Raw genomic sequence first — 27,024 nt, forward strand, 5'->3', positions numbered from 1 at the left:
AAATCTGCATTCTCTGGGGAGAAGGTTTTGATTTTCATATTTGGTTAGGTTATTCTGCTAGAGGGTAAGATAATAATGACCCACAGGAATCATTGTTAATATTATGCCTGTGGCGTAGAGCCTTCAAAAAAATCCATCCTAAACTAGACCAAGAAAACAAGGTGATATGGGGGTGGGGAGGACTCTGCATTTTTTCTCCTGGCAGGATTCTGGAAACTGTAGTTAAGTACCTCATTGATACCGCATGGTTCCTTTCCAAGATCTTCCTGTTAACAGAATGCCTACAGAGCACCAAAGCAAAGCCATTTCTGAAGTGGCACAACCACAGTCCTCTGCCGTGTCAGGGAGGGGCTGTTTGCACATGGAACTGTAGAGAGAGATGCCAAGACATAAGGGAAGCGTGTGGAGACTGGTGAGACTCTGCCCCTAGGTTTATTGCCAAAAGCACTATGTGGATAAATTTTATAAAGTGTGTGAGACAGGTATGCATTACTTTTATATAGTCAACTTTACAGAAAACTTCCCACTAAAATTTTGACATGGAGTTTTCTTTCTTGTTGTCATTTTTCATCATGGCCAAGCCAGTTTGCTCATTCTCATGAGGGAATGGAGTGTAGAGCCAGTGTTAGGCTCTTAAAAGTGCTCTAGGCCCAGAGATTCCTGTTCTTCAGCAATGTTTGCTCCCAGTACTGGTCTTGAACCCAGGGCCTCGTACATTCTTGGCAGGTACTCTACCAATACTTATTCTTCAATATGTTTGTTTTTGTTTTTGTTGTTTGTTTTTTGTAAAAAGATACTGATTAAATCTTGCTTTTAAAAATTAAAGGGAAAGCCTATGCCATAAGTCCAGGCCATTCTCTCAAAGTTTACAGAGTAGAATAAATTTTTCTGAAACCCTAGATGTTTCTGATGAATACTTGTAAAAATCTCCTGTGGGTGAAGACAGTGGCATCACTCCTTGTCTCCTTGCTGGAGCACCCTGGAGCTGAAACAAGCATTTGCCTGGTGTCCTCTGAGAGAAGATGTGTGCATAGCATAGTTTATGTGTGTGAGTGCCCAGGTCTGGAGAACGTGAAACAGAAAAAGGGACTGATGGAGAGATGAGAGCATCTCAAAGGAAAAGAAAAGGAGCAGCAGCCTGTCTTCCCTAAAGACATGGTATCCTGAGATGTAGTCCAGGCTATGCTGGGAAAAGGAGCCGGTCCTATGGTGATCAGGCTGTAAGCTACATTGTGGTAAGACTAACAACTGCTTCCTTAAAGTACTCCTTCTAGAACAATGCAGAATAACTATTCAATAAATATAATATTGTTGATTGGACTTCTTAACAGCATTAAGAATTTACCAAACATCCTTATGTTGCCTATATATATTGACACATTCATGGGTAAAATGTCCGGTGTCTGATTTTTAAACTGTCTTTATTTTTAAACTCTGCAGGTGGGAGAAAGGTGCAGGAAGACAGATAGAGCTGTTGATTGGCAAAAGTGTTGATAAGTTATAAAGCTGAGTGAAGGTTTATTTTTTTGCTATACTTTTGGATATCCTTGTTAAATTTCTGAACCCAAGGATTGTGAAAAAGAAGTTTAAAAGAAGAAAGAATGAAATTGAGTGTAGACGTGTCTCCTGTAGAGGCGGTCAGACTTTAGGCCTCTGGAGTTTTCCATGCACCTAACAGCTTTCTTTTCTTTGAAGGGTGGGGGCAAAATGATGAAGAGTAGGAGTCCCATAGGTCTCAGGGTGCTTGGTTTCCATCCCCAAATTCAAGGCTGGCCCCTCCCACTGCAGACTTCCATCATCACCGTGGTGAAGATCCGTGTGGAGCACCCGGTTCTCTGTAGCTCCTGTGTGCATTCCTACTAACAGTGCTCCCTGAAGGAAGAAAACAAGGCACTGAAGACTTCTTCAGTTGCAGCATGGAATGTGTTCCTTTCACACTGGGAGCAAAAAGGAGTCCCTAGGGCGTTCCTGGGAGGGCGCCCTTCTTCCTGACATTTGAACCTCAGCCAAGTCCCCTAGACTACTGGTTGCACCACAGTTAGTTCCATTCAGCAGAACTAAATTGTAAACTTGTTGACATTTTTGTCCTCTTTACAATTCATTGTTTATTTTTCCACGACAGAGAATTTTGATGCAATTATCAGCGAGCTTTCTGACAAAAGGGAAGTAGCTGAAGAATTTTGATGAGTTACCCACTTCATTAATCAGAACAAGCATCTCTAGTGACAGGGTTAGAATTACAATGAAGATTAGATAGCAAATTGCTGTTCCACCTAGTGTCAATCATCCGCAGTGACAGCAGTGTGATTACACATCAGGGAAGAGCTGCTCTTGCCAACAGAACGAGGGCAACTCCAGTGCAGGTAATAAATTTAGCAGGGTGGGCTGTCATTTCTTCTCTTGAGTGGAATCCTTAAAAACCAAATGCTGTCTTGTGGAAGATTTTAAGGGGAAGACAGCATTTCACTTTAAAACTTCCTCTCACATTGTAGTATTATATTTGAAAAATTATTATAGATGCATACTTAGGTACAGTGATTTTCTGTGGGTCATTTACCATACCAAGCATATCACTGAAGCTTGATAAAGAGATGGTAGAAGCTGGGGGAGACTGCATGATTATATTTGGAAATTATCAGCACACACACAAAAAAGCAGATACAGAAACAAATTCAGTAAGAAAGAAATAGAGGCCATGCCTAGGTAAACATTGAAATTCTCCTGGCTTGAACAGAATCCACTCCTCTTCCAACTCTTCCAAGTGTGCTTTTAAATAGCTCTTGTTACAAAGAGCAAAGAAAGGCCTAGAGCACCACTGTCGTTCTAGACCAGCGGTTCTCAGCATGTGGGTGAAGACCCCTTTGAGGGTGGTATATCAGATATTTACATTACAATCCATAACAGTAGCAAAATTACAGTTATGAAGTAGCAACAAACATTTTATGGTTGGGGTCACCACAACATGAGGAGCTCTATTAGAAGGGTCACAGGATTAGGAAGGTTGAGAACCACTGTTCTAGACTGAACTGATCAGGAGAAGCAGACAGTTTACTGGGGCTACAGAGGGTGACCTTTAATCCTCTTTGTCACCTTGCTTAGAATGAGGGCTTAGAATCACCTAGGAGACGCACCTGAGAAAGAGTCTGCAGAGAGGTTATGAAGAGGAAAGAGCCAGCCGTCCCAGGGACTCTCCAACCAAATCAAAAGGAGAACCCCAGCTTAGATATCATTCATCCTTCCCTGCCCCCTGACTGTGGGCACAGTGTGCCACCACCCCAAACTACAACCACTGCAAGACCTTTGTAGCTGTTACTCTTCCCTGCCTTGAGACTCCATACACCCTTGGCTCCTGCCTCAAGTTCCTGCCTTGGCTTCCCTCAGTCATGGACTGGAAGGTGTAAGGCAAATCAACCTTTCTTCCCCTCCGTTGCTGTCATTTGTGGCATTTATCACAGCAACAGAAAACAAGCTAGCACTGAGAACCATTTCGTGAGGCCAGTTCTCTCCTTTTGGGAATTCTAGAATGGAACTCGGCTTGTCCAGCTTACAGGATAAATGTCTACCAGCTGAGGCATCTCACTGGCCCCGGCCTTTTATTTCCCTTTTCTCTATACCTTCCAAAAGTAGAGATTGCTTCTTTAACAATTTTGCTGAGAGTTCCCAAACGAAAGCACAGTGGCAGGTGTTGAGTAAATGTTGAAATAGCGTCCCTTATGTGTTTTTACATGAAGAAGCCATGAGTTAGGCTCAAGGCTTTTGAAGCCCATCCTTCCCTGGACAGCCGCTTCTTGGGACGTTGCTTTCCAGTGGACCTCACACTTGGAGCTCCCGTCATATTGACATGCCCAGTTAAGGGTGCTGTCCCCTTCTCTCGGGAGTGCTACAGTCTCATGGAAATCGGAAAACTTGAGTCTGATAAAGTGGGGGGTGCCTTGGCTGACAGATGCAAAGCTCGCTCTGGAAGACAGTGGGAAGAGCACTACAGTTGGGGAAGAGCTGGCCATGGGACTGTCTGTGGGAAATAAGTGCTGAAGTGGGCAGAGAAGGGGCAGAAAAGAAAGACAGAGGAGTTAATAGGAAGAGATGGGAAAGTGTGACATAGTGTTGAGGCTAAGAGATGACAGTAGATTGATCAGATTGATCTAGAGAGACCAGAATGTTTTTATGAGGATAGAGTGTGTAGACGAGGAGTGAGTGGCAGTGATTTTCTCCTTACACCTGGATCATGAGTAAGGTACTCGCTGAGGACTTCTTGGGGTGGTGGGCCTTGTCTAATTTGCCATTGGCTGCATAGGCACGTGATGGCCTGGACAGCTCTAGGCCTTCTCCTCCAAACCCCAATAGCATGATTAGTGGTAACCCAGCAAGGCTTGTCATTTTTAGATGTCTTGTTTTCCAAGGAACGGAGACCCCATTCTTGGGTCTTGTTTTCAAGGAATGGAGGCCCCATTCTGTTCCCCAAGAACTCCCATGTTCACTCATGAAGGACATGAGTGGTGCTCAAGACAGGATTGAACTAAAGGCTTACTGTTCTATTTGAAGCTCAAGATAAAGCCTTATGAGGCAGATCAGGTTGGAATCCACTCTCTCAAGCTTCTCAAGGCCTCTAGTTCATGTCTAAGATATGACCTGCTATCCCAGTTTACCATAGGACGAGTGCCCTGTGATGAGAATTAAGTATTTCAGTTTAAGTCATGAAGCTGTGGGTGCCTCTGCTGCCTGACTTAAATATTTCTCATTCCTATAAGCATGAAAGAATTGAGTTTTGTTCCATTCCATCAGAATCACAGGTAACAGATTTGTTCAGACAAGTGTGATGGGAAAATCTGAGGACAGGGCTGTCAATGTGGCATATTTCAAACACAAAAGCTGATTGGTGGTGATTTTCTAAATGTTTCCACTTCAGTGTCAAAAACGGTATTTCTCAGCCTGGCACAAGCTGATTCTGGATCATAGGATTAAGCTGGGGAAAGCTGGGACCCTGTCTGACTGGAAGCTCCAACTGAAGGTCCTGCGAGCCTGGAGAGACTATACACGATCCCAGAAGTTGGAGCGGGAGACCCAAGCCTTGGAAAATGACCTTAGGGAAGAGAACAGGTACATTACTCCGACCCTGAAAATCTGCCTGGTGTGCTTATCTAGGGCATCTTCCCTCTGAAGAGGCTGGAAATCAACTCCAGAAACACTGTCCTCTAGAATCAGCTGTAATACAGTGGTCTGTTCTCTGTTTTACCCCAGCTAAAGAGACTTAACTGAAAATGAGAAGCAAAGCGATTACCTGATTAAAATGTACCGATGACTCTCGTTCCCTTTCTGTGAAGGAAAGATTGGACTTCCATTGCTAGGGAACAGCACTGCACCTTGTACCATCTCACAGTTCTGAAGCGGGAGTTTGCTTTATATGCCAATAATTCTCATTGATAGAATTGCTGTCTGCACATAGAATGTTAATTAAGGACGCAGGGAACATCCATCTGGGAGGGCCAACCTGCCAAGAGTGATTCCTCCCACAGTGCTGTCTTTTGTTCCACACCTTATTTAGAGGTTTCTGATGCTTTTAGATCAAGTCCCTCTTTGCTGGTGCTGTGTCACACAGAATTTCTTGTCAAATAAAGCTTTTTTTAAATCTCATTATCTTAAAATTAAATACATTTTCTCTTTTCATTTCCAAGTTTAACTTAGCAGTGTTATTTTTGTGTGTTAATTTTGTTTTGTTGCTGCTTAGTAGTGCTGACTGTTGAACCCAGGGCTTTGCATATTTTACTACTGGGCTACAGGCCCTCAGCCCATCACCTTTCTGTTCTAGAATCAATGTCAGGGGAGCAGAAGGAACCATTATGTTCTTAAGTGTAATCACTACTGACGACTCTGCCATTCATTTAAGATGAAAAACTACGTGAATGGTATGTGGAAGAGTGGTTACATTGAAGGCATAGCTGTGCACCCCAATGATGGCATCAGACCTGGAGCTTATCCAGGTGTTTGTCACACGAGCTTACATAGGCATTTGGCCCTTGGTCCATTGTCCTCAAAGAATTCAGTTATGTGAGAAAAACAGTATCTAGAGACAGTACAGGTGTTCAGCATTGTACAGGAAGTTCCCTTCTGCTGCTAGGAACACAACAGAGCGAAATGTCACTGGCCAGGTCGGTGCCTCAGATTGTGGAAAGCAGGCTTCATCAGGGGGAAAGTGTAGCCATCTGGTTTGGCTGGAGATAAACATGTGGTCTTCTGATCCCTGATCCTCTCCAGCCCCCATGAAATCTTTATGTGCCAGGACAAGGGGTTTAGGTATTAGTTGATTATATGGTACATTTCTAAAGCCTTTCTTTTGTACCATTCAGTGGGGCTATCTTTAGTGGGAAGGGCCACTGGAGAAAACTCTCCTTTGAGCTGTACCTCGAGATTGCTGTAAGGACTGGGATGGCAGTCTACTGGAAAACTGAAGGGGGGGTGCGGGGTAAAGAATGAGAACTGGAGGCAGCGTAGGGGCATAGAGTGGAAAGTGAAATGTTAAAGTTAAAAGCTGCCTGTAAGACTTGCATGCCAGAAGAAACTTGTAGAAGAAAAATCTGGAGAACTCAGGATTCCATTCCAATTAAACAGTTTAAATATAAAGGCACTAAATGGAGATTTCATAATAGTATAATGTGCCAATTTTTTTAAGATCTCAGAACTTTTAGTCTGGTATCTGAATTATTTTCAGGTGTCTATTTTTAAATGTTCAGAATGGGTACTAAAATTTTTTTAACCGCCGAAGTTAGAAAATATTGAACTTATAATACTTTTTTTTTACTATAAAGCATTAGAACAAAACATACCCTCGAGCATGATGACTTCTTAGGATGTCTGATCCAGTCCCTGGCTTCAGGGATGAGGAAGAGAAAGCCTTGAGAGAAGTAAGTCACAAAGCCGGGTGGAGCAAGTGTGGGCCGAGAGCCTTGTCCTGGGGTTCCGCCTCAGATGCCTCTGCCAGACAGTGCTGCCTCCAGTTAGGACAAACAGCATCTTGGTTGTGGTTTCCCAGGCTAGCCATGAGCCTCTGCTGTGTTGCAGTTTGCTTGAGATTGTGATAGGAAAACCGAGGGCGGGGACTAACAGATGTCAGGTCATCTGAGAAAGGAGTGAGACGGAGCTGTTCCTGCAGACCCTTTCGTCCCCAGCTCTCTGCGAGTTGACTATTGTCCTAGAAACTGTTTTAGGAAATTCAGACCCTGGACCATCTTCATCGTGCCCAGCGAGGTTTCTCTGTGTTGCCTCGGTAGACACTGACTACAGTAGTAAATGAGCCAGTTAGTGAAGGGAGGCTCAGATGCTTCCTTTCCTGCAGTTGAACTGGAGTCTTCATGCTCCAGTGAGTGCCAGGGCTAGGTGAGAGAGCCAGTGGTTCCTCACAGGGCGTGACAGGACACAGGTGATGCTGTGGCTCATCACAGGATGCTGTTGAAACCACTTGTCTGTTACTCAGATGTGAGCTGAATCCACATCCCGGTTTCTGCACCCACAGTGGTTTTGTTCCCTGAGGTTTCTCCTCATGGCCTGCTCCCCTGCAGGGCCGAGCCTGTGGGCTTTCTTCTGTTCTTCCCTCTCACCCTCTAACGCAGCAGCAAATCCCTCTGTTCTTATCCATAATTTAGGGACCTCCTTGGCTTTCTGTGCACAGCCTCACCTCCACTCCAAGGGTTCATCCACTTATTCTACAAATGTATCTTGCTTTCTCTAGTAGGAATTGTGGTCATTCTATTTCCATCCATCTCTTTTCTTTCAGAAGTAGTGATGATGTTGGGTGTGATGGTGCATGCCTGTAGTCCTAGATTGGAGAGGAGAAGGCAGGGCGATGAGGAATTGGAGGTCATCCTTAGCACATAGCCAGTCTGAGGCCAGTCTGGGTTACATGAGACCTAGTCTCAAAAAAATAAAATAAAATGAAAAAAGAAAGGTTATTGTGACTAATGGTTTTACTAAATTTTAATATAATATCATACTATAATTTCAGCATAACAAACATTTCCAGATTCATTTGCTTAGGTAATGCCATAAAACTCTCTTATTCACACCTTTGATGTAGTGGTATTGAAATTTTAACAGTGTCAATTTCCTTAGCATATTCACTTTCACAGGTTGGTTCCATATCTATTATTCTCCTCTCCCTTCTTCTTTGAATTTCTAGGCAACTCTACAGGAAATTGGGAATAAGCAGGGTTTGCTTTCAGTAGCGTCTGCTGGTCTTTCTTGAGTTCTGATCCCCTGCTTCCTCTGGACTTCCCTGGGAAGTACCCACCCTAGGCTGTACCAACCACCTTCCACATGTCCTGGGCTGCCCTCTTCAGTCCTCTGGCCCTGCCTAGAACATGCCTTGATCTCTCCCTGTCATTTCTCAAGCCCCCGTCCCCCATTTCTTTGTGCCTATAGTCCCTGATTGTCCCTAATTCTTCATTTCTCACACTTCTCAGTTCAGCCTCCTGTGGGGAATCAAATATAGAGCACTTCTTTTAATCATGCTCAGTCACCTTCCCCCCTGTGTTCACCTAGTTCCCAGGTGAGTGGCCAGAAGCCGTGTGGCATATGCATCCGGTGAAGCCCCTAATAAGATCTGTCAGAGGATCAGACTTGCACTGCCTGGCTCACTTTAAAAACTCCTTTAAACAGAATTGTCTTCTATTCCCGGTTTCCCTGGGGGCTACCTGGTGCATTATGGAATGCATTAGCTTGCTCTTTCCTATTCCTGCTGAACCTGCTCATCCCAAATGCAGCTGACCCTGTCACTGCTGTGATCATGTTCTGCGTCAGGTTTCGGCACTTAGTCAGATCACCGGCATGTGGTTATTTATCCTCTCTTCATTCCCTTTTGAAAAATTCAAGACACAGGGCCAGTGAAATGGCTCAGACGATAAAGACACCTGCCGTCAAGCCTGATGATCATCTGCAGAAGCCACATGGTGGAAGGAGAGAACTGACTCCTGCAAGTTGTCCTCTGGCCTCCACACACCCACCATGTGACCCCACCCAAAAAGAATGTAAACATTAAGACACAGTTTAGACATCCAATAGTCTTGCTGTAAGACAGCATTAATACTTTGTTATAGATTTCATTCTATATTTTTAGATTTTTTTTTATTTATTTAAGGTAACAACAGAAAAAAAAAAAAAACATTTGAAGACTAGGCAGTGTAGAGTTCTCAGGACCATTTCTGAGGATGGATCTGCAGCTTAGAGACCATCAGCCACTTGCCCACTCCCAGATCTGCTTGGAGTTCTCCTGACTTCAGGGTTCTACATTACACACCTCTCACTAAAAGCACTATTAGAGGTATTGATCCTGGGCAACTTGATTCACACTTGGATTCCTGTTTAAATCATTCCTGTTTTGTGTTCTTAGGCCTGCAGAGGCAGCCTTTCTTTGCAGGCAGTTATGTAATTATGATGATCAATTTATACATTCTTGCTAGAAATGTTCTGATTTAGCTCACAAGCATATTGGGACAGGCTGTTTTCCATAAGGCACTCTGTCCTTCTTTATGGTTACTGGGAACTGTGGCTTGAGCCTTTTTTTTTTTTTTCAGGTGAATTTAACTAAGCAATTGCATCTCACCAAGGTTTTATGAAATTGAGGTGATTTTACCCCCATTTCAGAGCTAGCTATATTTTTAGCAATCTTTTAAAAAGTATGGAAGTTGGCTCACATGGGGAATTGTCACCGGGCCAAAATGGAGTGCAGAGCAGCAGGCATGGGAACAGCCTCTCTGGTTTCAGGGTCTGTCTTCTGCCCTCCACCTTAACTGGCAGAGCCCGGGAGGCCTAACTGCATTCCAGATCTCCACTGCAGCCATCACAGAGGGCTCTCGGCACTGGAACAAACACGTCCTTCTTCTCATATTCCTACCATTAGTCTTGATGGAGTTATGGAGATGGTTTTCTCTTTGTCTTTCGTAGCATCTAAAGACCTGAACTGAAGGTCAGAAGCCCAGTGCTGCTTTGGGCCGTTCATGCTGTAGAAATGATATTAGCACACCGGGCACCTCTACACCTATCCTTCTTGAGAAGATTGGTGTAAATTGGATTTCACGTTAATCAGACTCAGCAACAAGCATCTTCCATCCTAAAGTGTATGAATTTTCCTCACTGTTGAGAACTCTAGGTTTTTGTTTGTCTCCTTACTTAGCTTAGCAGTTTTTTTACTGCTTTCCCTGCTATTTAGCTTACTGCCTCTTCTAAAAATTGTATCAAGTCAGTCTCATTAGATACTTAATCTACTTCCATTATAGTAAAAATACATACATATTTATTATGCCTATAATATACTTTTATTATAGAAACTCTGCCAGTCACCAAGTATTCGCCAGCCATCATCAATATTATAATCAACCATTATGAAGATCAATGAAATATAATGATATATGCTGTTGGAAACTGTCCTGGTCACTTTTCTGCAGCTGTAGCAGAGTATCATAGGCCAAATGATTTATGAACAATAGAAGTTTATTTGGTTCCTAGTCCTGGGGACTTAGGAGCCCAGAGCATGGCATGGTTACCCACCTCCAGGACAAGAGCATCAGTCTGTTCCTAGGGGCAGAGCCTTCACAGCCTGATTAGCCATTTTTGTGTTTTTCCTGGCTGCTAGGCATATAACACCGAGCTAGGATCTCTAGCTCCCTAGTCACCTGTCCAAGCCCCACTTCTTCATATTGTTACAGTAGGAGTTCAGTCTGCACAGTCTTAGAAGGAATGTAGAAACCACGGCAGGTGAGGCGCTCATATATCAAGGCTGGACTGGCTGTGCATTTCTGGTAGCAAGGGGAAATACTATTTGGTGAAACTTCGTTTCATTTAAGTTTGTAAACTTCTACATTAAGTTACATTTTTCACTGTAGGTAACCATCAGAGAAGGCCAGAAGTTATGTAAACTATTTTGAAAAACTATAGAAATGGGGACTGGAAAGATGACTCAGCAGTTAAAAGTACTTGATGTTCTTGCAAAGGACCTGGATTCAGTTTGGGGCACCCTCTTGTGGGGGTTCACAGCCTTCTGCAACTGCAGTTCCAGAGGGATCTGACATCCTCTTCCGGCCTCTCTGGGTACTGCATATGTGCATGTGGTCTGAGTATGTACTTACATGCAGCCAGAACAGTCATACACAAAAATAAACAATTTTTTTTAATCTCTAGAAATACTCTCCTTACTCACTGATTTAAGTGGTTATGATTTTCTTGATAGAACCCCAGAGTGTATATATAATGTTTAATAGAAAGAGTTAAGCAAACAGTGTTATGGAGAACTCAGTTATGTTTACAAGATAAAATAAAGAAGGCAAATAAATGATATTGGATTTAAAGTCTCCAAATGGACACCTGATGCCACATAATCAATAACAGAATAAGTTCCAATGTCACAGTGATAACTGTCCCCCAATAGATAGATACAAGAAACCTCTAGGCCTGAGTCCTGAGCGTGTGTGGTGTGTTGATGCAGCTGTGATGTTCACATGTGTGCAGATGGAGACTCAAAGTTGTGTATGTGCAGATGTGATGTTCACATGTGTGCAGATGGAGGCCCAAGGTTGTGTATGTGCAGCTGTGATGTTCACATGTGTGCAGATGGAGGCCCAAGGTTGTGTATGTGCAGATGTGATGCTCACATGTGTGTAGATGGAGACTCAAGGTTGTGTATGTGCAGCTGTGATGTTCACATGTGTGCAGATGGAGGCCCAAGGTTGTGTATGTGCAGCTGTGATGTTCACATGTGTGCAGATGGAGGCCCAAGGTTGTGTATGTGCAGATGTGATGTTCACATGTGTGCAGATGGAGGCCCAAGGTTGTGTCAGGTGTCTTATATTCTTTGCCTTATGGATTGAGTCAAGGTCTCTTGCTGAAGCGGGTACTCTTCTAGTGTGGCTAGCCAGCTTGCTCTAAGGATTCCTTCTTTCCATTTCCCTGTTTTGAGATTACAGACAGGCCACCACATCTACCTGCTGTTAACATGGCCCCTGGGGATCTGAACTCCAGTCCACACATTTGTGTGGCAAATGCTTTACCTGCCAGCCTTCTCCTCAGCCCAAGGCTTGAATTCTTGACCAACTTCCACCATGATGTCTCCTGGGGATGATTCCCACGGGGAAATCAATAACGTCCACTCCCACTCCAACCAGCCAGGGTCGCTAATGTTTACGAAGATTCCGGGAGCCCTTTCTTAGGTGATGGATGAGCTCCCTGAGAGCTGGAGCCTGGCCTGTGCCCTTCACGTGTGTCCAGTGCTTCGCTATCTCTTCACCACAGAACCATTCCTTCAGCTCAGGGCTTTGGGCAACGAGTCCTCTTCAGTGCCCCTCTCCCTGGGCAGCTCTGTAATGAGGTCACTGTCAGGCCTTGACCAAGACTCTGAGAAGTCTTTTTTCTCGTTTGTTTGTCTGTTTGGTTTTTGAGACAGGGTTTCTCTGTGTAACAACAGCCCTAGCCGTCTTGGGACTTGCTTTGTAGACCCAACTGGCCTCAAATTCACAGAGATTGGCCTGTCTCTGCCTCCCAAGTGTTGGGATTAAAGGCGTGGGTCACCATCCGGTGATAAGTCATAATTATTGGCACCATTGAGTGATGTGGCTAGGTTATTGAATTTTTCTCCTAACGTACCTGCCTTAGATTTCCACCCCTGCCTGAATCTCTTCCCCTAATGCATTCTTCTTTTCAAAATAGTTACATGTGTATATAATATAAATTAATGTCTTATTTGGAAGATAGAACGGTACAACTGCTTTTTCTTCTTAAAGGTGATGCTGAGGTGTTGATGCCTTTGACTAGAGTCTGCTCCGAGGAACATAATTCCATTTAGTTTACTATAACATGATAAGATGGAGCATTTCAGGAACTCCTTTGGCTTTATGTTTCATTTACATTATGAGCTAATACTACTAATACTATAAATGGCTTTTTTTTTTTTAATGGACGTACTTTGTCTCTTAGAAAACAACAACTGGCTACAGAGTATAACCGGAAACAAGTTCTTCGTTACTGCTTTTCGGAATGGCAGCGTTGGCATGGTTCAGAAGTTATAAAGAGAGAGCTGGCTCTAGCAAAGGAGCAAACGAGGAAGAAAATGGACGAGCTGCTGAAGGCAGCCTCCCTCGGGAAACTCAGTTCAAATGCCTCCTCAGGAATCCGGCTTCTTGCTGGGACAACAGCCACAGTGGACCCACCAGGAGCAAGTGGAAAGGTACATTTGTTCCCTTTGTTGGGGCTTCGTGTTTATTATGGATTTGCATCTCAGCTTTGACCTTCTATAGCAGCTGAGTCAGACTGCCTCGTCTAGGCCATGCAAAGGTTAGGGCTGCTACAGTGCACAGAGGTTACCACTCAGGCTGTGATCATTTCCTTAACCAAATATATATTTTTTAATAGTCATACGTCAGTGTTGGGCTAGCTAGAAGTTGGTAAGGACATGATACAGAAGGGATCATAACAGCTAAGTGAAAGGCCCGTGGAAAGAGATGGGTAAAGCTTGATGACAACCCTTGAGCCCCCATATGACCTTCACACTTTCCTGTTTGGATAAGATTGTGATATAATGTATTCTTAAGGGTTTTTTTTCTAATAAGAAAAGTTGTTCATACTAATTGTGACCATTTAGTAGGAGAAAAATTGCCAAGAATTTAATTTTAAAAAAGTCAGTGATGATGGTATATATCTGTAATTGCAATCTCCAAGTCAGCCTGTGCTATTTAGTGAGTTCAAGGCCAGTCTCCATAAACAACCCAGTCTATAATTCCATTATCTGGAAGTATAGTTATCTATTCTTTTCTCTGTTGAGGCATATATAAATTTGTTATTTTTAATATTTTATTTAGCTTTCAATTTCCCTTAACTAGGTCACTGAAGAAATCTAGCCATAATCGGGAAAAGGAAGTCTTGTTGGTTTTTTGTTTGTTTGTTTGCTTGCTTGCTTGCTTTTTCTAAATTTATTTATTTTTATTTTATGTGCATTGGTGTTTTACCTGCATGTATGTCTGTGTGAGGGCGTCAGTTCTTGGAGTTACAGACAGTTGTGAGCTGCCATGTGGGTGCTGGGAATTGAAACTGGGTCTATTTGGAAGAGCAGCCAGAGCTCTTAACCACTGAGCCATCTCTCCAGTCCCTCTTTGCTTGTTTTTGAGTCCTGGTCACATATAATACAGGCTGGCCTAAAATACACACAGTAGCAAAGGTTGGCCTTGAACTCCTGACCCTCCTGCCTCTACTTCCCAAGTGTTGGGATTATGCAAGGGTATTCTGTGGGGTTTGTTTGGTTAGTTTTTTTTTAATATGAATGTAACTATTTTATTTTCCTATAAACATCTTGAATTTTCTAAATAGAACATGGACATTTTTTATGTTATTAAATATACCTTAGCAATAACTCTTCATTAAAAGTATCTCTCAGAGCTAGACCTACTAATCAGAATTTCTGGGAATGGGGCACCAGTAATTTTAGTTCTGCAGGTGAACTGGATACCTACCCTGGTTATGGACTACAGTTCTCTGCTATTTGCTTTGTAATGACATGAGGTGAATTTAACTCCTGGATGGCTGAAATGTAAGTTGTCACTGTTCCAAGAGTGTCACACTCAGCCTCCCACTAGTAACTAAGTCTCTGCATGTATACACACATAATGCTCTACTTAGGGTAAATACTTTCACACAGAATGCATGTTCTGTCTTTATCTTATGGTTTCCTTATCATTTGCATTTTTATTGCTGTGAAGTTCAGCATTTTTATATTGCCTGTATACACGTATGGATATGGATATAGACATATAGCATAAGTAAGTCGTCTATTAGTACCTTTGTTCATTTTTCTACCTGTGTATGTACCTCTTTATCTACAGGAGTTCTTTAGACTTTTAGGAATACTGAGGCGAACGTGATTATGTGTGCTGCAGACCTCTTGTCCACTTGGTCTTCTGCCTTTTGGTTTGGTTTGGAGTTCGGTGCTGTGCCCAGCTGCTCATTTTTGATGAGGTCACTCCTGACAGTCTTTCTCCTTTGTTGCACTTGTCTTGTTAGAAAGCCTGAGGAGACGATCTTCTGCCTCCACCCTGCTCAAAGTGCTGTTCAGGACTTAACTCAGACACATAAAATTCAATTGGGCACCTGAGGGTCTCAGCCTTGCTTTATACCCTGATTACTGTGAGCGAGCAGGCTGGCTTTCAGTTAAGCATACTTTCAGCAAAGAAGGCTCCTAAGAATGCTTACTGGGGCTTATGCAACATTCTAGGCCCTTCCGCCAGACATTTTATCCACCTTTATATCAGCTAGATAATTTTGTCTCTATTGAGACCAGAAAAGATTTATATCTTACTAAGTTCTACTGTTCTTATCTTTAAATGAAAAAAGTCAGCAAAAATACTTTTCCTGTGTAAAAAAAAAAAAAAATACTGTATAATACACATACACACACACACACACACACACACACACACACGCACACGCACACGCACACACACATGCACACGCACACGCACACACGTATTTCAGAAAAAGCCTCCAAGTATCTAAACTGAAGAAGAAAAAGTTTAATCAAGCCAATAATTTTGTGGAAAAAACAGAATAAAAGAAAACAAGGGACTAAAATAGACCTTATGGTTCACGAAATCAACTCCATCCTTTCTGGGATGTACAGTAAAACATGAACAGACGAATGCCTTGAAAGAGTTCAGAACGATCATTAGCTGGTAGGTAATTTCCTCTGAGTAGAGCAGGCTGTGCAGCTCTTTCCAGTGAGTACAAACTGTACCATTAAGCTTTTGTTTCAGTCTCCTGTTGCTACCTTCAGAGTTACCATGATCCCAAAGAAGCCTTGTTGCTGTACTCAAGGCTCTTATGCAGTCTTGCTGGGTTAATAAGGGGTCATTACCACAAAGTTTAAAAGCACCTAAAACATCTACCCTGCTTGATTCTAAATTACATAAGCAGGTGTTCTCATGAATAAATGTCCACCGACATTTCTAAACTAAAAGGTGATTTTTTTAAAGTCTTTAACATGTCAGAGTTTCCATGTATCACATCTCTCACTTCAGCTAAGTCTTGGAAAGCATTTCCAGCAGCATGAACATTACTTTTGAGTCCCTGAGGATGGTTCCCTGGTAGTGCTGAAGGCTTCTAACATAGGACAGCTTATGGCTTTTCCTGCTTATGCCATTGCACATGGCAGAATTAGTAGCTGATCAAATCACGGGCTCAAACATTCTAACTTGACACAAATTTTGGCCAGAATAAGTTTTGCTGTTAGGAATGATTTTTTCCCTCCCCCCCTGGATAACGTCACTGAGCATGAATCCTGTCAATAAATGAAGTTTCCATCTTTGAAAGATATTACATTGTATGCTAGTACAATTTTAGATTAAATTGTTCTTATGTAGTACAAATATTTGCATAGCCCTGGCTTTCCAAAAACTTCCCAAAACAGAGAGTTAGGGAAGAGCTGGAGATTATTAGTCTCTAAACCAGACCTCGGGTTGAAATCTGTACTCTATTCAAGGATGAATTTAGTAAAGACAGAACAGGCCTTAAGAACAGCTCTTAAGAAATCGCTGAAAGGAACCTTTTTTCTTATCAAGTTCTTACTGTTGTTACCTTTAAATGAAAAAAGTCAGCAAAAAGTATTTTACCTGTACAAAACAAAAAATTACTATATGACATACATACATGCATACATACATACATACATACATATATACATACATACGTTTAGACTTAAGAAAAAGCCTCCAAATGTCTGAAGTGAAGAAGAAAATTTTCTAACATTCTTGAGGAAAAAACATATCCCATGTCACAAAATGTTCAGATTTCTACAAATTTCAGGGTCAATTTTACATTTAAAAAGTTTTATAATGTAAGCAATAAACTTATGTAGTTACAAAATGAACTTGAGAAAATCATGAGAGAAGGTTGGGCATGTTGTACACACATGTAGTTCCATCACTTTGGGCAAGGGGAAGCAGGAGGGTCATTAGTTGGAGGCCAGCCTGAGCTACATGAAATACTCTCCCCAAAAAACAAAAGAAGCAGTTCCTTCCAGCTCATTGCAGATGCCTTGGCCCATGATAAGAGCTCTCACAGCCCTGGCACGTCCCCCTCACTCTTCATGGGGAGCCCAGTGTACATCCTGAGTGGCTCACAGAGCTAAGCTGGGGTGTCTGAGGTGCCTGGGCAGGGTCTGGAGATCAAGGCACCTCTAGCTGAGGTGCAGACACTTGTGCCACTGAACAGAACAACAGTAATGAGACCAAGCCAGGATCTCAGCTCATCAGTATTGAGATAGAATATTATCTTTTCCTCAGGTCACCATCATGCCCACTTCACAGGAAAAGGCACCCATGGGGAGCAGTGGTTGTATGCTCAGCCATTCCCCAGAAAGAACAACCAAGGGTAATTTTCAGGGTCCCCTCCCAGATGTCTCTGCGAGCACACCTGGCACAAAGCAGCCCAAGATTCCAGATGCTGAGACCTCTGAACAGCCTGGTAGCCATGAAAAGCCTGGGACCACTAGTAGCCAGGGAGCAGAGCCTGTTTGTGAGAGGCATTTCCACCATCACCATGTCTACCAGCACCAGCTGATTGAGAGGCAAAAGAAGAAGCTTGAGGAACCGCAGAAAACCATTCAAAAGCTGAAGGAAAAGCAGCGGTTGGTGGAGGCGCAGTGGGCAGCTGAGCGTGCAGCAGCAGTCACAGAATTACAGAGTCACCTTCTGTCCAGTCCCAGAAGAGCAGAGGAGCCACAGGGAAGCTGCCAGAGGCCTCGGAAGTATGTCTGCAGCGTCAGAGCACTCTCTGACCGGGTTTGTTTGGAGGGGGCTCACCTTTGAGAAAGAGGCTGCTGAGTGTCTTGGCTTCTCCACTCTGTGGGCTTTATGTGCTCTGTACACTCACAGAGCCAAAAAGCTCCGTGTATTCTGACTTGCCCATAGAGGTGTACATAGATATTTAAAGCAAATGGCTGCCTAGAAGGACATCACTATATAGTGAGACTGGGTGGTAGCTGCCTTTGTGAGAGGAACTTTGTAATTGTGTAGGGAAAGAGAAAAATGCTTGTTCTGACTAGATTTCTGAGTTTCTGATTATGTTTAATGCTGAGAAGCTAGGGTGGACAACATGGACCCCATGGACTGGGTCTTTACCTTGCTTGCTTTTCAAAGTAAAATTATGAACCTTCAGGCTTGGAATAGGAGTTCTAGATTCCCCCAAAGTCTCTTAAGACAGTTTCAGATGTGACTGAGACATACTTGGTGTGTGATGAAGGTTTAGGAGAACTGATTAGAAGACGAGGTGGGGTCTTCCTTATGCCATCTTTAGTGTGGGGATAACAGTTCATCATTAACTCAGTTAACCTGAAGGAAGCTAATTATTGATTTTAAACTGTTTTTCTTTTCTTTGTCTCTTTATTTTCTTCTAGTTCATCTGTTCTTTCCTCAAGGTGTGAAGATAGTAGAACTGAGTCCAGAAATTCATTTTCTGCGTCCAAAAGGACCCCGACAGCACCCCATCCCTTACTGAAAGGCAAGGCTGTCCTGATGGCCTTCATGCTGGCTGGAGTGGCATTTGTCTGGGACTGCCTGCTTACAGCTCTCAGGCTTTGAGATGTGGTAAAGCCTGGTGAAAAGCTAAGATTTGTCACACTGGAGGAACGGGACACACAGGGGTCCTCCACGACTCTCTTTGCTTCCCTTTTGCCAGTCCTTGTGCCTTTGCAGCTAACACATTCACGCACGCGCGCGCGCGCACACACACACACACAGAGTTATGAAAGGTGCATCAGTTCTGGGGGGGGGGGGGCAACTACACAATTGAAAAGCCTGAGTAGTGGCTAAGGCTAAACATTGATAAAGTTCATCTGCCATTATACTCTATCACTGCCCAAATACTGAGGACTTTATAGCAATTCAAGTCAAGTTAGTCTGTCATTTTATGATGCATTAGCTTAAGAGTAGCATTTTGGTAATAAGGTGTACAGCCAGACAGTTTAGTTTGATAGCATTTTAGATGCACATGGAACTGTTGATTTAAAAACTATATAATGCTTTGAGAGTAGAGGCATTCCTCAGGGCCCACCTAGTAATTGTACTAGTTGATTTTATCACATAGCTGCTCTGCTCACGTGTGTGTATATATGCACATGGTGGGGAGTAGTTTGTCAATTACATTGAGTTTTGTAAATCTGAGTTTGGGTTTTTTTTTTTAAGCTGTGGCAGATTTGCCACCCTAGCAAGAAGTAATGCCATCTGAAGACATTGTAGTTGGTGCCTGTCAATGAAGAGATCGGATGTCTCTATATCAGCCATCTGGCAGGACAGTAGCTGATGCTGCCTTTGCCCACTGATCAGGAAATATCCGGTGCATTGTGATAAGTTTTTGGAATTATTGTTTGATCAATGACTTAGCTATTTTAGAGTCCCGGTCTATTTTTCAAGGAGACTTTAATGATTCAATCTAGAAGAGATGGAGAGCCGCACCGCTGAGATGCTTCTCCGCTCCTTCCTCTAATCCTCTAGTCTATTTCTGCCTCCTTAAGGACAGTCTCCTCTGCCATCTGTGCCACCACCACTAATCTTCTGTGGCAAAGCAGACACTTAATATCCGTAAGAAATAGCTTGGTGAGTTTTTGTTTATTAATTCTTAAAACTTGGACTGAAATTTTCTTCTCTGTAACACGGCCCAAGGAACTGAAAGTCACCATTGGCTGGCTTCATGAGCAGAACTCGATGCTCCTGCTGCCCATGCCCCCCTTCCTGTGCCAGCCCTGACTGATTACAGTCATATTATCAGACCATCTTGCACATTTGTTTCTTTTGGATCGATATTTAATAAACTGTCAAGAACAGGAGTCTGACACTCAAATTCATTCTGATGCCAGTTCTCCAAATGCCTGGTTCACTTCCATTTCCTGCCCATCTGCGTGCCTGGGTCTTAAAACTACACTGAAATGTATTCACCATGACCCCAACTTTAGCTTTTTCTTCTTGCTATACAGACACATGGACAGTGACTTCAGAAAAATCCGTAGCCTCACTTAAAGTGAGATTGAAGGAATTTTTCTACTCTTCAAGTACTTGTTACATTTTTCTGTGTTCATCAGCAATGTATTAAAATTCGGACTTCGGAATCCCATATACTGAAAGTCCACCATCCAAGAACATTGTCTTATTTAAACCAATAGAAATATATTATGAAGAAATGTAAACAGGGCTGGAGAGATGGCTCAGAGGTTAAGAGTACCAACTGGTCTTCCAGAGGACCCAGGTTCAAGTCCCAGTGCCTGCATGGCAGCTCACAACTGTATGTAATGCCAGTTTCAATGGGACCCAACAACCATAGCAAAAACACCAATGCACATTGAAATAAATAAATTTTTTAAAAAAGAAAACTTTAAAAAAAAGAAATATAACAAAAACATAATGAGCATGTAAATTGTTCATCATTGCTGATGTTACATCTTTAACCTGTTGAGTTAAATAAGCTCCATATGACAAAGTGTTCAATTTATAAGAAAACACTAATGATAACTCTAAACATGACTATAATATGGAGAAATTTATTTTACAAAGGGCCTCATAATTTTTTTTATATTGGGACTATGTTACTATTTTTTAGCCATGGAAGAGAGAGCAATTCAACGAGCTGAACGTAGGAGGATCTTGGCAGAAAGGAAGAAAAAACAAGAAGAAGACAAATTGGTAATAAATTCAGAATGCAAACTGAGGCAAGCAAAGTGATTTGTTCAGATTGCACAGGCTGGAACCTTGCTTGTCCATGCCTCCTGAGATAGTCGAGTTAGAACAACTCAGAAAGGCTTGGGGCCTACCCCCTTTGAATTCAGTTTTAGGAAAATAAGGAAGGTTGTACTCAACAGCATTAGCAGAACAGAAAGGAAATGTTACAAAAGTGAATGACAGCTAGCAGATTGGAAGGTTCACAGATAACCACAATTAGTTTACTGTATATAGATAGATGTCTGACCCAATGACTTTGCAAAGAACAGTATCTTCCAAAGTTTGACCCACTGCTAGAAGCAAATTTTACACCTACAAGAAGAAAATTTAACAGTTCTGTGTGCTATGGGCTAACCAGATTTCACATCAGGTTTCCTGTTTCACAAGTAAAAGTAAGAACTGAAAATAGTAATTTGAGCATGAAAGCGGAGTGGCCATACTCATATGCTGGGTCTCCTTCAGGCAGGAGAAGGGCCTTTCAGAGACCCCTAAGTTACAGGGCATGGTTGAGGCTTCCCCTCCTCTCATAAAATGCATTCATAATCCAGGAGCAGGGCTGGCACTTGGTAGATACTTGACTGCCCCACCACAAAAGATCTCCTTTCCCACTCAAAGGAAGGCTTCCGAGTTTTCCATCTTCTAATCTCATTCAGGCTCAGCTAAAGGCCCAGGAGGAAGAACGCCAGAAGAAGGATGCAGAAGAAAAGGAAGCTCAGCTTGAGAGGAAACGAGAGGAAAAGAGGCTGAAGAAGATGGTGAGTAGAGTCTTCTTTAGTAGCATCTTTGGCCAGTTGCCTCTCTGTTGCGGCCCATTGCTAGTGATCTGGTGGCTCTCTCTACTCAGTATTGCGTTGGGCATTGGTGTGCCAAGGGCATAGGATGCTCTCAGCAAATGTGGTGAATGAATACTTAGAAGAAAATATGCTTCAGAGTAACTTGGAAAGCAGGTCATTAAATGCTAGTTGAGAAGTCATGACCTTATCTTTTGGAGGAAATGTAGTGGAGGATTTGCTGTGTCAGATGCTGCTCAGAACAAAGAGTCAAGAAGTCATATGAGGCAAAATCCACAGAGATTTTGGAGACAGTAGAAGCATTTTCATCCTTTGCTAAATCAACATAAGAAATCTCTAAAAGCAGCTGTTTCTTCCCTTAAAAAACTGGTAAGACATTCTGAAACACATTTCCCCAACATGTGTTCTCTTCCTGTCGTCTTCGCCGCTCCTGAAATAGTAAGCAGTTGGAGAAAGTGTAAATTCGGTAGTCAAATGGTTTTGGAAAATGCTATTTAAGATAAACAAGGTTCCTTAATTAGTTGACTTCCCAGAACTTTTGACATCCTACCAGACATTATGAGTCTCCAGAAAAGAGACACAGTACACCAATGTCAACATCCATATCTGACTACAGACCATTTTTATAAAGCACCCTGCAACATATCATAGAACAATTTGAGGTCATACTACTATAAAGCAACAAAATAAATTTAAGAACATACAGTATAACAAATGTGTCTCTCATATCTGTTCACTGTAGAAAACTTGAGAAATACAAAGTAGAGAGAAAATATCTGTGCTCAGCACTCAGAATTAACTCCTCTATTATAGCATCTTAGCATCTCTACACTGGGCCTTTTCCTCTGTGCATCTCTCTGTTAATAGATTGACAATTGCCTGCCTGTAGGTCTAGGTAGCTGTAAACTTTTGTCTTTTTTAGACTCTAACATGAGCATATGCAGAATTCTTCAGATCTTTGTTTGGGATTAATACAGATTTACAGAAAAATTGTGAGGATGGTATTGTGCTGTGTGTCTTTTTCATCCAGTGCTACCCAGTATCACCACAAAGCACTGGTTAGAAGTCAACACGAGCACATTCCTGCAGACACTGGTTTCCAAGAACATTAAGACTTACTTTGGAATATCACACCCCTGCAGTCGTCCTGTCCCTTAGTGCCTGCCCCCTGGGCTGTGACAGTTTCTGTCTTTCCTCATTGCTCCTGACTTTTCTGAAGATTTCAGAAACCTCCCTTCATTTCTGGTTGCTGTTTTTCTGACAGTCACTCTGCACTAGGGGGTTTTTATGGTGACACCGGGTCCCTCTTAAACGCGTGGCAGCATTGTACATGAGACCCAAATGAAGCACATCTGTTGATGTCTACTCGATGACCTGAGTTAGCCAGTGCCCAACAGGTTTCATCACTGTAGTTTCTGGTTTTCCCTTGTCACACTTTGTCCTTTGGCAGAGATGTGTTCAATCCTAGTCTTCTCTCAAGGCAGGAGAAGGGGCAGTCCGGCTCTGTAACCTCGCTGGAGGAGTATCTACAGGGAGTGCTAGGGTCTGAACATAAAACTGACCGCTTCCTTTATTTATTTATTCAGTCATCATTATATAACTACGGATTCTTGTTTATTAATTTTGTACTTTGGACAATGAGAAATACTGTTAATAACTTTATTGTTTAAATTGTGGTTTGGCTGGCTTTGGGAGCCCTTTGAGGCCTGCTCCTGGTTAGGTGTGCCCTATCCTTCTCTGCTTTCTAAACACCTTACTCTCTGGAGTTTCTCATCTCATATTTTCACTGCCAAGCCCTAGAAATCCGACATTTTTTCAAGATGCCTTCGTTCTACATGGTATCTGAAAAGAAGGTCTGGGCACTGAGTACTATGTTACTGCTGGGACATCCCTGATTCTGGAACGTTGGAAGACAGGGTTAGACGATATACACATACATATACACATACATATATAAATATATAAGCCTATAAGCCATGCATACACAACTGATTATAACCATTCCTTCTTATACAATTAAAGTGGACTCATACTGATGTCTCCAGCTCTAATCCAGGACCAGAGGGTTTATTATAGCCATCCATCTTGTTTGCTTGCAAATGTTCTCTCTGACAATTGGAACTTTAACTCCCATTAATTCAAATGTATATGATTTGTTATAATGAGTTCAAGGTTATCCTGCACTCTGTCTCAAAATCTGTTTCAGATCTGTTAATTCATTTGGGAGCTGTTAAGCTATTGGATGTTATATGTTTCCTGTGGTTCATCATATGTTGTCATCCTGGAGTATTCCTTATATATTCAATTCACTGTGAATTTATATTATAAATGGATATTGAATTTTGTCTTATGTTTCTCGTCTACTGAGACAATCACAGAATTATTATTATTAAAATGATATATCACATTTATTGATGTGTATAGATTGAACTGTCCTTACATTCCTGGAATAAATTTTACTTACTTGTTGTGTATGATACTTTTAATGTGATCTTGAACTTGGTTTGTTACTGTTTTATTGCGGATTTAAAGTGGTAGTCATCAGGGACTATATTTTCTGTTCTTGTATCATCTTTGTTTGGCTTTGGTTCAGACTAAGGCTGGCCTCACAAAATGAGTTTGAAAGTATTCTTTCCTCTTCAGCACTCTGGAAGAAAGTTGGTCACAATGTTTATGAGAATAGAAAGCAAACTAAGTATCTAACCTGGAATCTTTTCTAGCAAACATTTTTCATATTTTTATGCTATTAATATAAAGGTGACATTGACATAATTGAATTAAAATATGCTGTCCCCGATCTGTGGTACTTGTCCTCCATTTCTCTTTTCTTCTCTGACTTTAATAAGCATGTTTATGATCCTGCCTACTCTCCTCTACTATTTGTTTCCCTTTTAAGAGTATTTTTAGCGTTGCCTCGTGTTTACTAATCTCCATCCCCCTTCAAATCACAGACTTCCCATATCATCTGAGAGCCTTCTCCATCCTTAGATTTCATTTCCTCTCTCCCATCAGGTTACTCCGTCATATGTATCATATTTTGTTTGTATCAGGCTATGAATACTCAGTGCCTTTCTGAACTGACTTACACAGTTGTCTTTTAGTGGTATTAATGATAGGATTATTGGATTTTGCCTTCAATTTCTAGTGTCCTTTATTTCTCTGTACAGATCTAAATTCTTAGTCTGTGTCATATATTTATGAACTGTAGCAGTTCTGTGGGGCCGGGCTTCTGGCAGCAGAGTCCTTCAGCATCTAATCTGCTTCCTTCCTTTCTGACAGCCTCAGTCCCTCGTGTCCTTACAGGACCTTTGCTTTGGTACAGGTTCACGAGGAGGGAGAGAACAGAAAGCTCTCTGGAATGTGGTACGAGGTTTTCTACTCTTCACTGCTTCTTACATAGGTCATTTACTGACACATCAGAGGTAGGGTTTCAAAGTAAGGACTTCAGTCTGTAACAGTTGGCTGGAGGAGTCTGTCTCTTCCCTCTCCTGTCTTTACGACTGCCTCGTTGTCACCCTATGAATATGACTTATCTAGATGTGCTTGGTTTGTTAGGTTGCTTGCCTTGCTTAGTAGTCTTAAGCTTCTTCGATGTATAGTTTTGTGTTTTGTCACAAAATTTAGAACTACTTTTACCCACTGTTCTTCAGATATTTCAGTTGCCTCTTCTTTCCAGTCTCCCTCCAGGTTCCCGATCATCAAGAGTTAGGTTTCTCAGCTGTACCAGTTTTTCATTCTCTTGTTACTTTGCAGTTACTATGACTTCCTTACTCTTATTTTCATGGTGCCTGGTCCTTTCTTCAGCTATTTCATCCAGCAACGAGGACACTGAAGGCCCTCCCCATTTCTGTCACCTCATTTCTAACAGTAGGCTAGCGATTTGTTTTGGCCCTTACGGTTTTCATGTCTACGCATTTACCTACCTGGCAGTGGATGATGTCCACCTTTCCCGCTGCAGTGTCTAACGTTGTCGTACATTATTTAAAATTCTGATAGCTTCGTCATCTCTGTCATATCTGTGTCTTGTTCTGATGACTGTGTTATCTTTCCGTAAATTATCCTTATCTTTTGGTGTATCATATATATTGTCATTGAAAACCAGACATTTGCTTAGAGCAATAGAAATGTAACTGTGTAGGACTTCATTGTGAAGATTTGTGTTAATCTAGGCAGGAATTGGGCTTTGTTTGATGTTTATTGTTGCTGTGGTTACTACCATTGGCTTTTGTTGTTGCTATGGACACCAGAGGCTTCACTTTTTTAGTGACTTTGGCTTTGGGTCTTCACTTTGTGCTGCTCTGCAGAGGCCATGTCCTTTTCAGTTCCTCCAGTTTTGTAACACACTGTTTGTAAGTAGATGATAAGGCACAGGGTGTGTGTGTGTGTGTGTGTGTGTGTGTGTGTGTGTGTGTGTGTGTGTGTGTCTGCTCTGGTTACATTTCCATCCCTGGCCGGCCCAGCTCTGGCTCTGGAGTTTCCATTCCTGCTATGGAGGTTGGCTGGCCTGTTTTCCCCTCACTTCCCTCCTTGCTCTGTGACTGCAAGCCTTTCCCTGTAGCGGTTGGGGGGGAGGCATCACATCTGGCAGACTTCCCAAATGCCCTCCCTCGCCACAATGTGGGCTTCCCCACTGTTCTCAGGTGGTACCTCTAGAGAGAGCTTTCATTCTCTGGGCTGGGCTGGAGAGATGGCTCAGCAGTTAAAAGCACTGACTGTTCTTCCAGAGGACCCGGGTTCAATTCCCAGCACCCACAGGGCAGCTCACAAGTGTCTGTAACTCCAGTTCCAGGGGATCACAGACATACATACCCTCACAGACATACATGCAGGCAAAGTACCAAAATAAAAGTAAATAAGGTTTTAAAAAAAAACCAAAACAACAACAACAACAACCCCCCCCCAGAATGCTCTGGCGGATTTGGGGCTGTCGCTCCTCTTTTCTCCCCTGTCTCCCAGGCAGACCGTTCAAGAAACCTCCTCTCGGTCCTTATCATCCCTGTGAAAACATTCGGGGTTCATAGAGGAAAAGTTTGCAGAGGAGTGGCCCCTCTCACGAGCCGTACCCTTCCTACGGGAGTATACTTTCACCTCCCCACCCCACCCCCACACCAAGCACTTCACCAGAATTTCTACTTTAGCAATTCAGTATCTGGCACTTTCTGCATTATCAGGTGAGCAGTTAATGCCCCCTAATAGTGCCTGTCTCCCCAGTTTGGGGGATGACTACGTGCCTCAGATCAATTCACAAAAAGACATTAGTTCTGTTCTCTGTCTGGCTTTTCTCTTGTTGGAACAGACCAAAATGATTGAAAAAACTATTGCTGGCCAGGAGAGTGTTTTATCTCACTCTACCAAGCCCAAACCTTTCCTTTTTAGAAATGCCAGCCCATAGCAACAGACACAAAGCCTTTTCCTGTAGACCAGCTTCCATTCAGTCTGCAACCACCTACATTGGAGATCAGTGCATCTGCAGACTGGCTGTGACTGAGCCTTCCTTGAGA

The 27,024-nt window shown here is 42.5% G+C and overlaps 1 protein-coding gene across 2 annotated transcripts in view; it reads left to right on the plus strand.

The window, feature by feature from the left end:
• Ccdc191 (coiled-coil domain containing 191) overlaps positions 1 to 27,024 on the plus strand; it is a 64,761-nt gene that overhangs the window by 25,894 nt on the left and 11,843 nt on the right. For both annotated transcript variants that reach the window (XM_036204018.1, XM_036204019.1), the window contains exons 8-13: positions 4,907 to 5,097; positions 12,955 to 13,204; positions 17,307 to 17,770; positions 18,419 to 18,522; positions 20,614 to 20,696; positions 21,386 to 21,487. In XM_036204018.1, the coding sequence (XP_036059911.1) occupies positions 4,907 to 5,097; positions 12,955 to 13,204; positions 17,307 to 17,770; positions 18,419 to 18,522; positions 20,614 to 20,696; positions 21,386 to 21,487 (1,194 nt within the window). The remainder of the gene's footprint in view (positions 1 to 4,906; positions 5,098 to 12,954; positions 13,205 to 17,306; positions 17,771 to 18,418; positions 18,523 to 20,613; positions 20,697 to 21,385; positions 21,488 to 27,024) is intronic.

This window comes from Onychomys torridus, chromosome 12 (assembly GCF_903995425.1).
Source record: "Onychomys torridus chromosome 12, mOncTor1.1, whole genome shotgun sequence".
In the NCBI taxonomy this organism is placed as follows: Eukaryota; Metazoa; Chordata; class Mammalia; order Rodentia; family Cricetidae; genus Onychomys; species Onychomys torridus.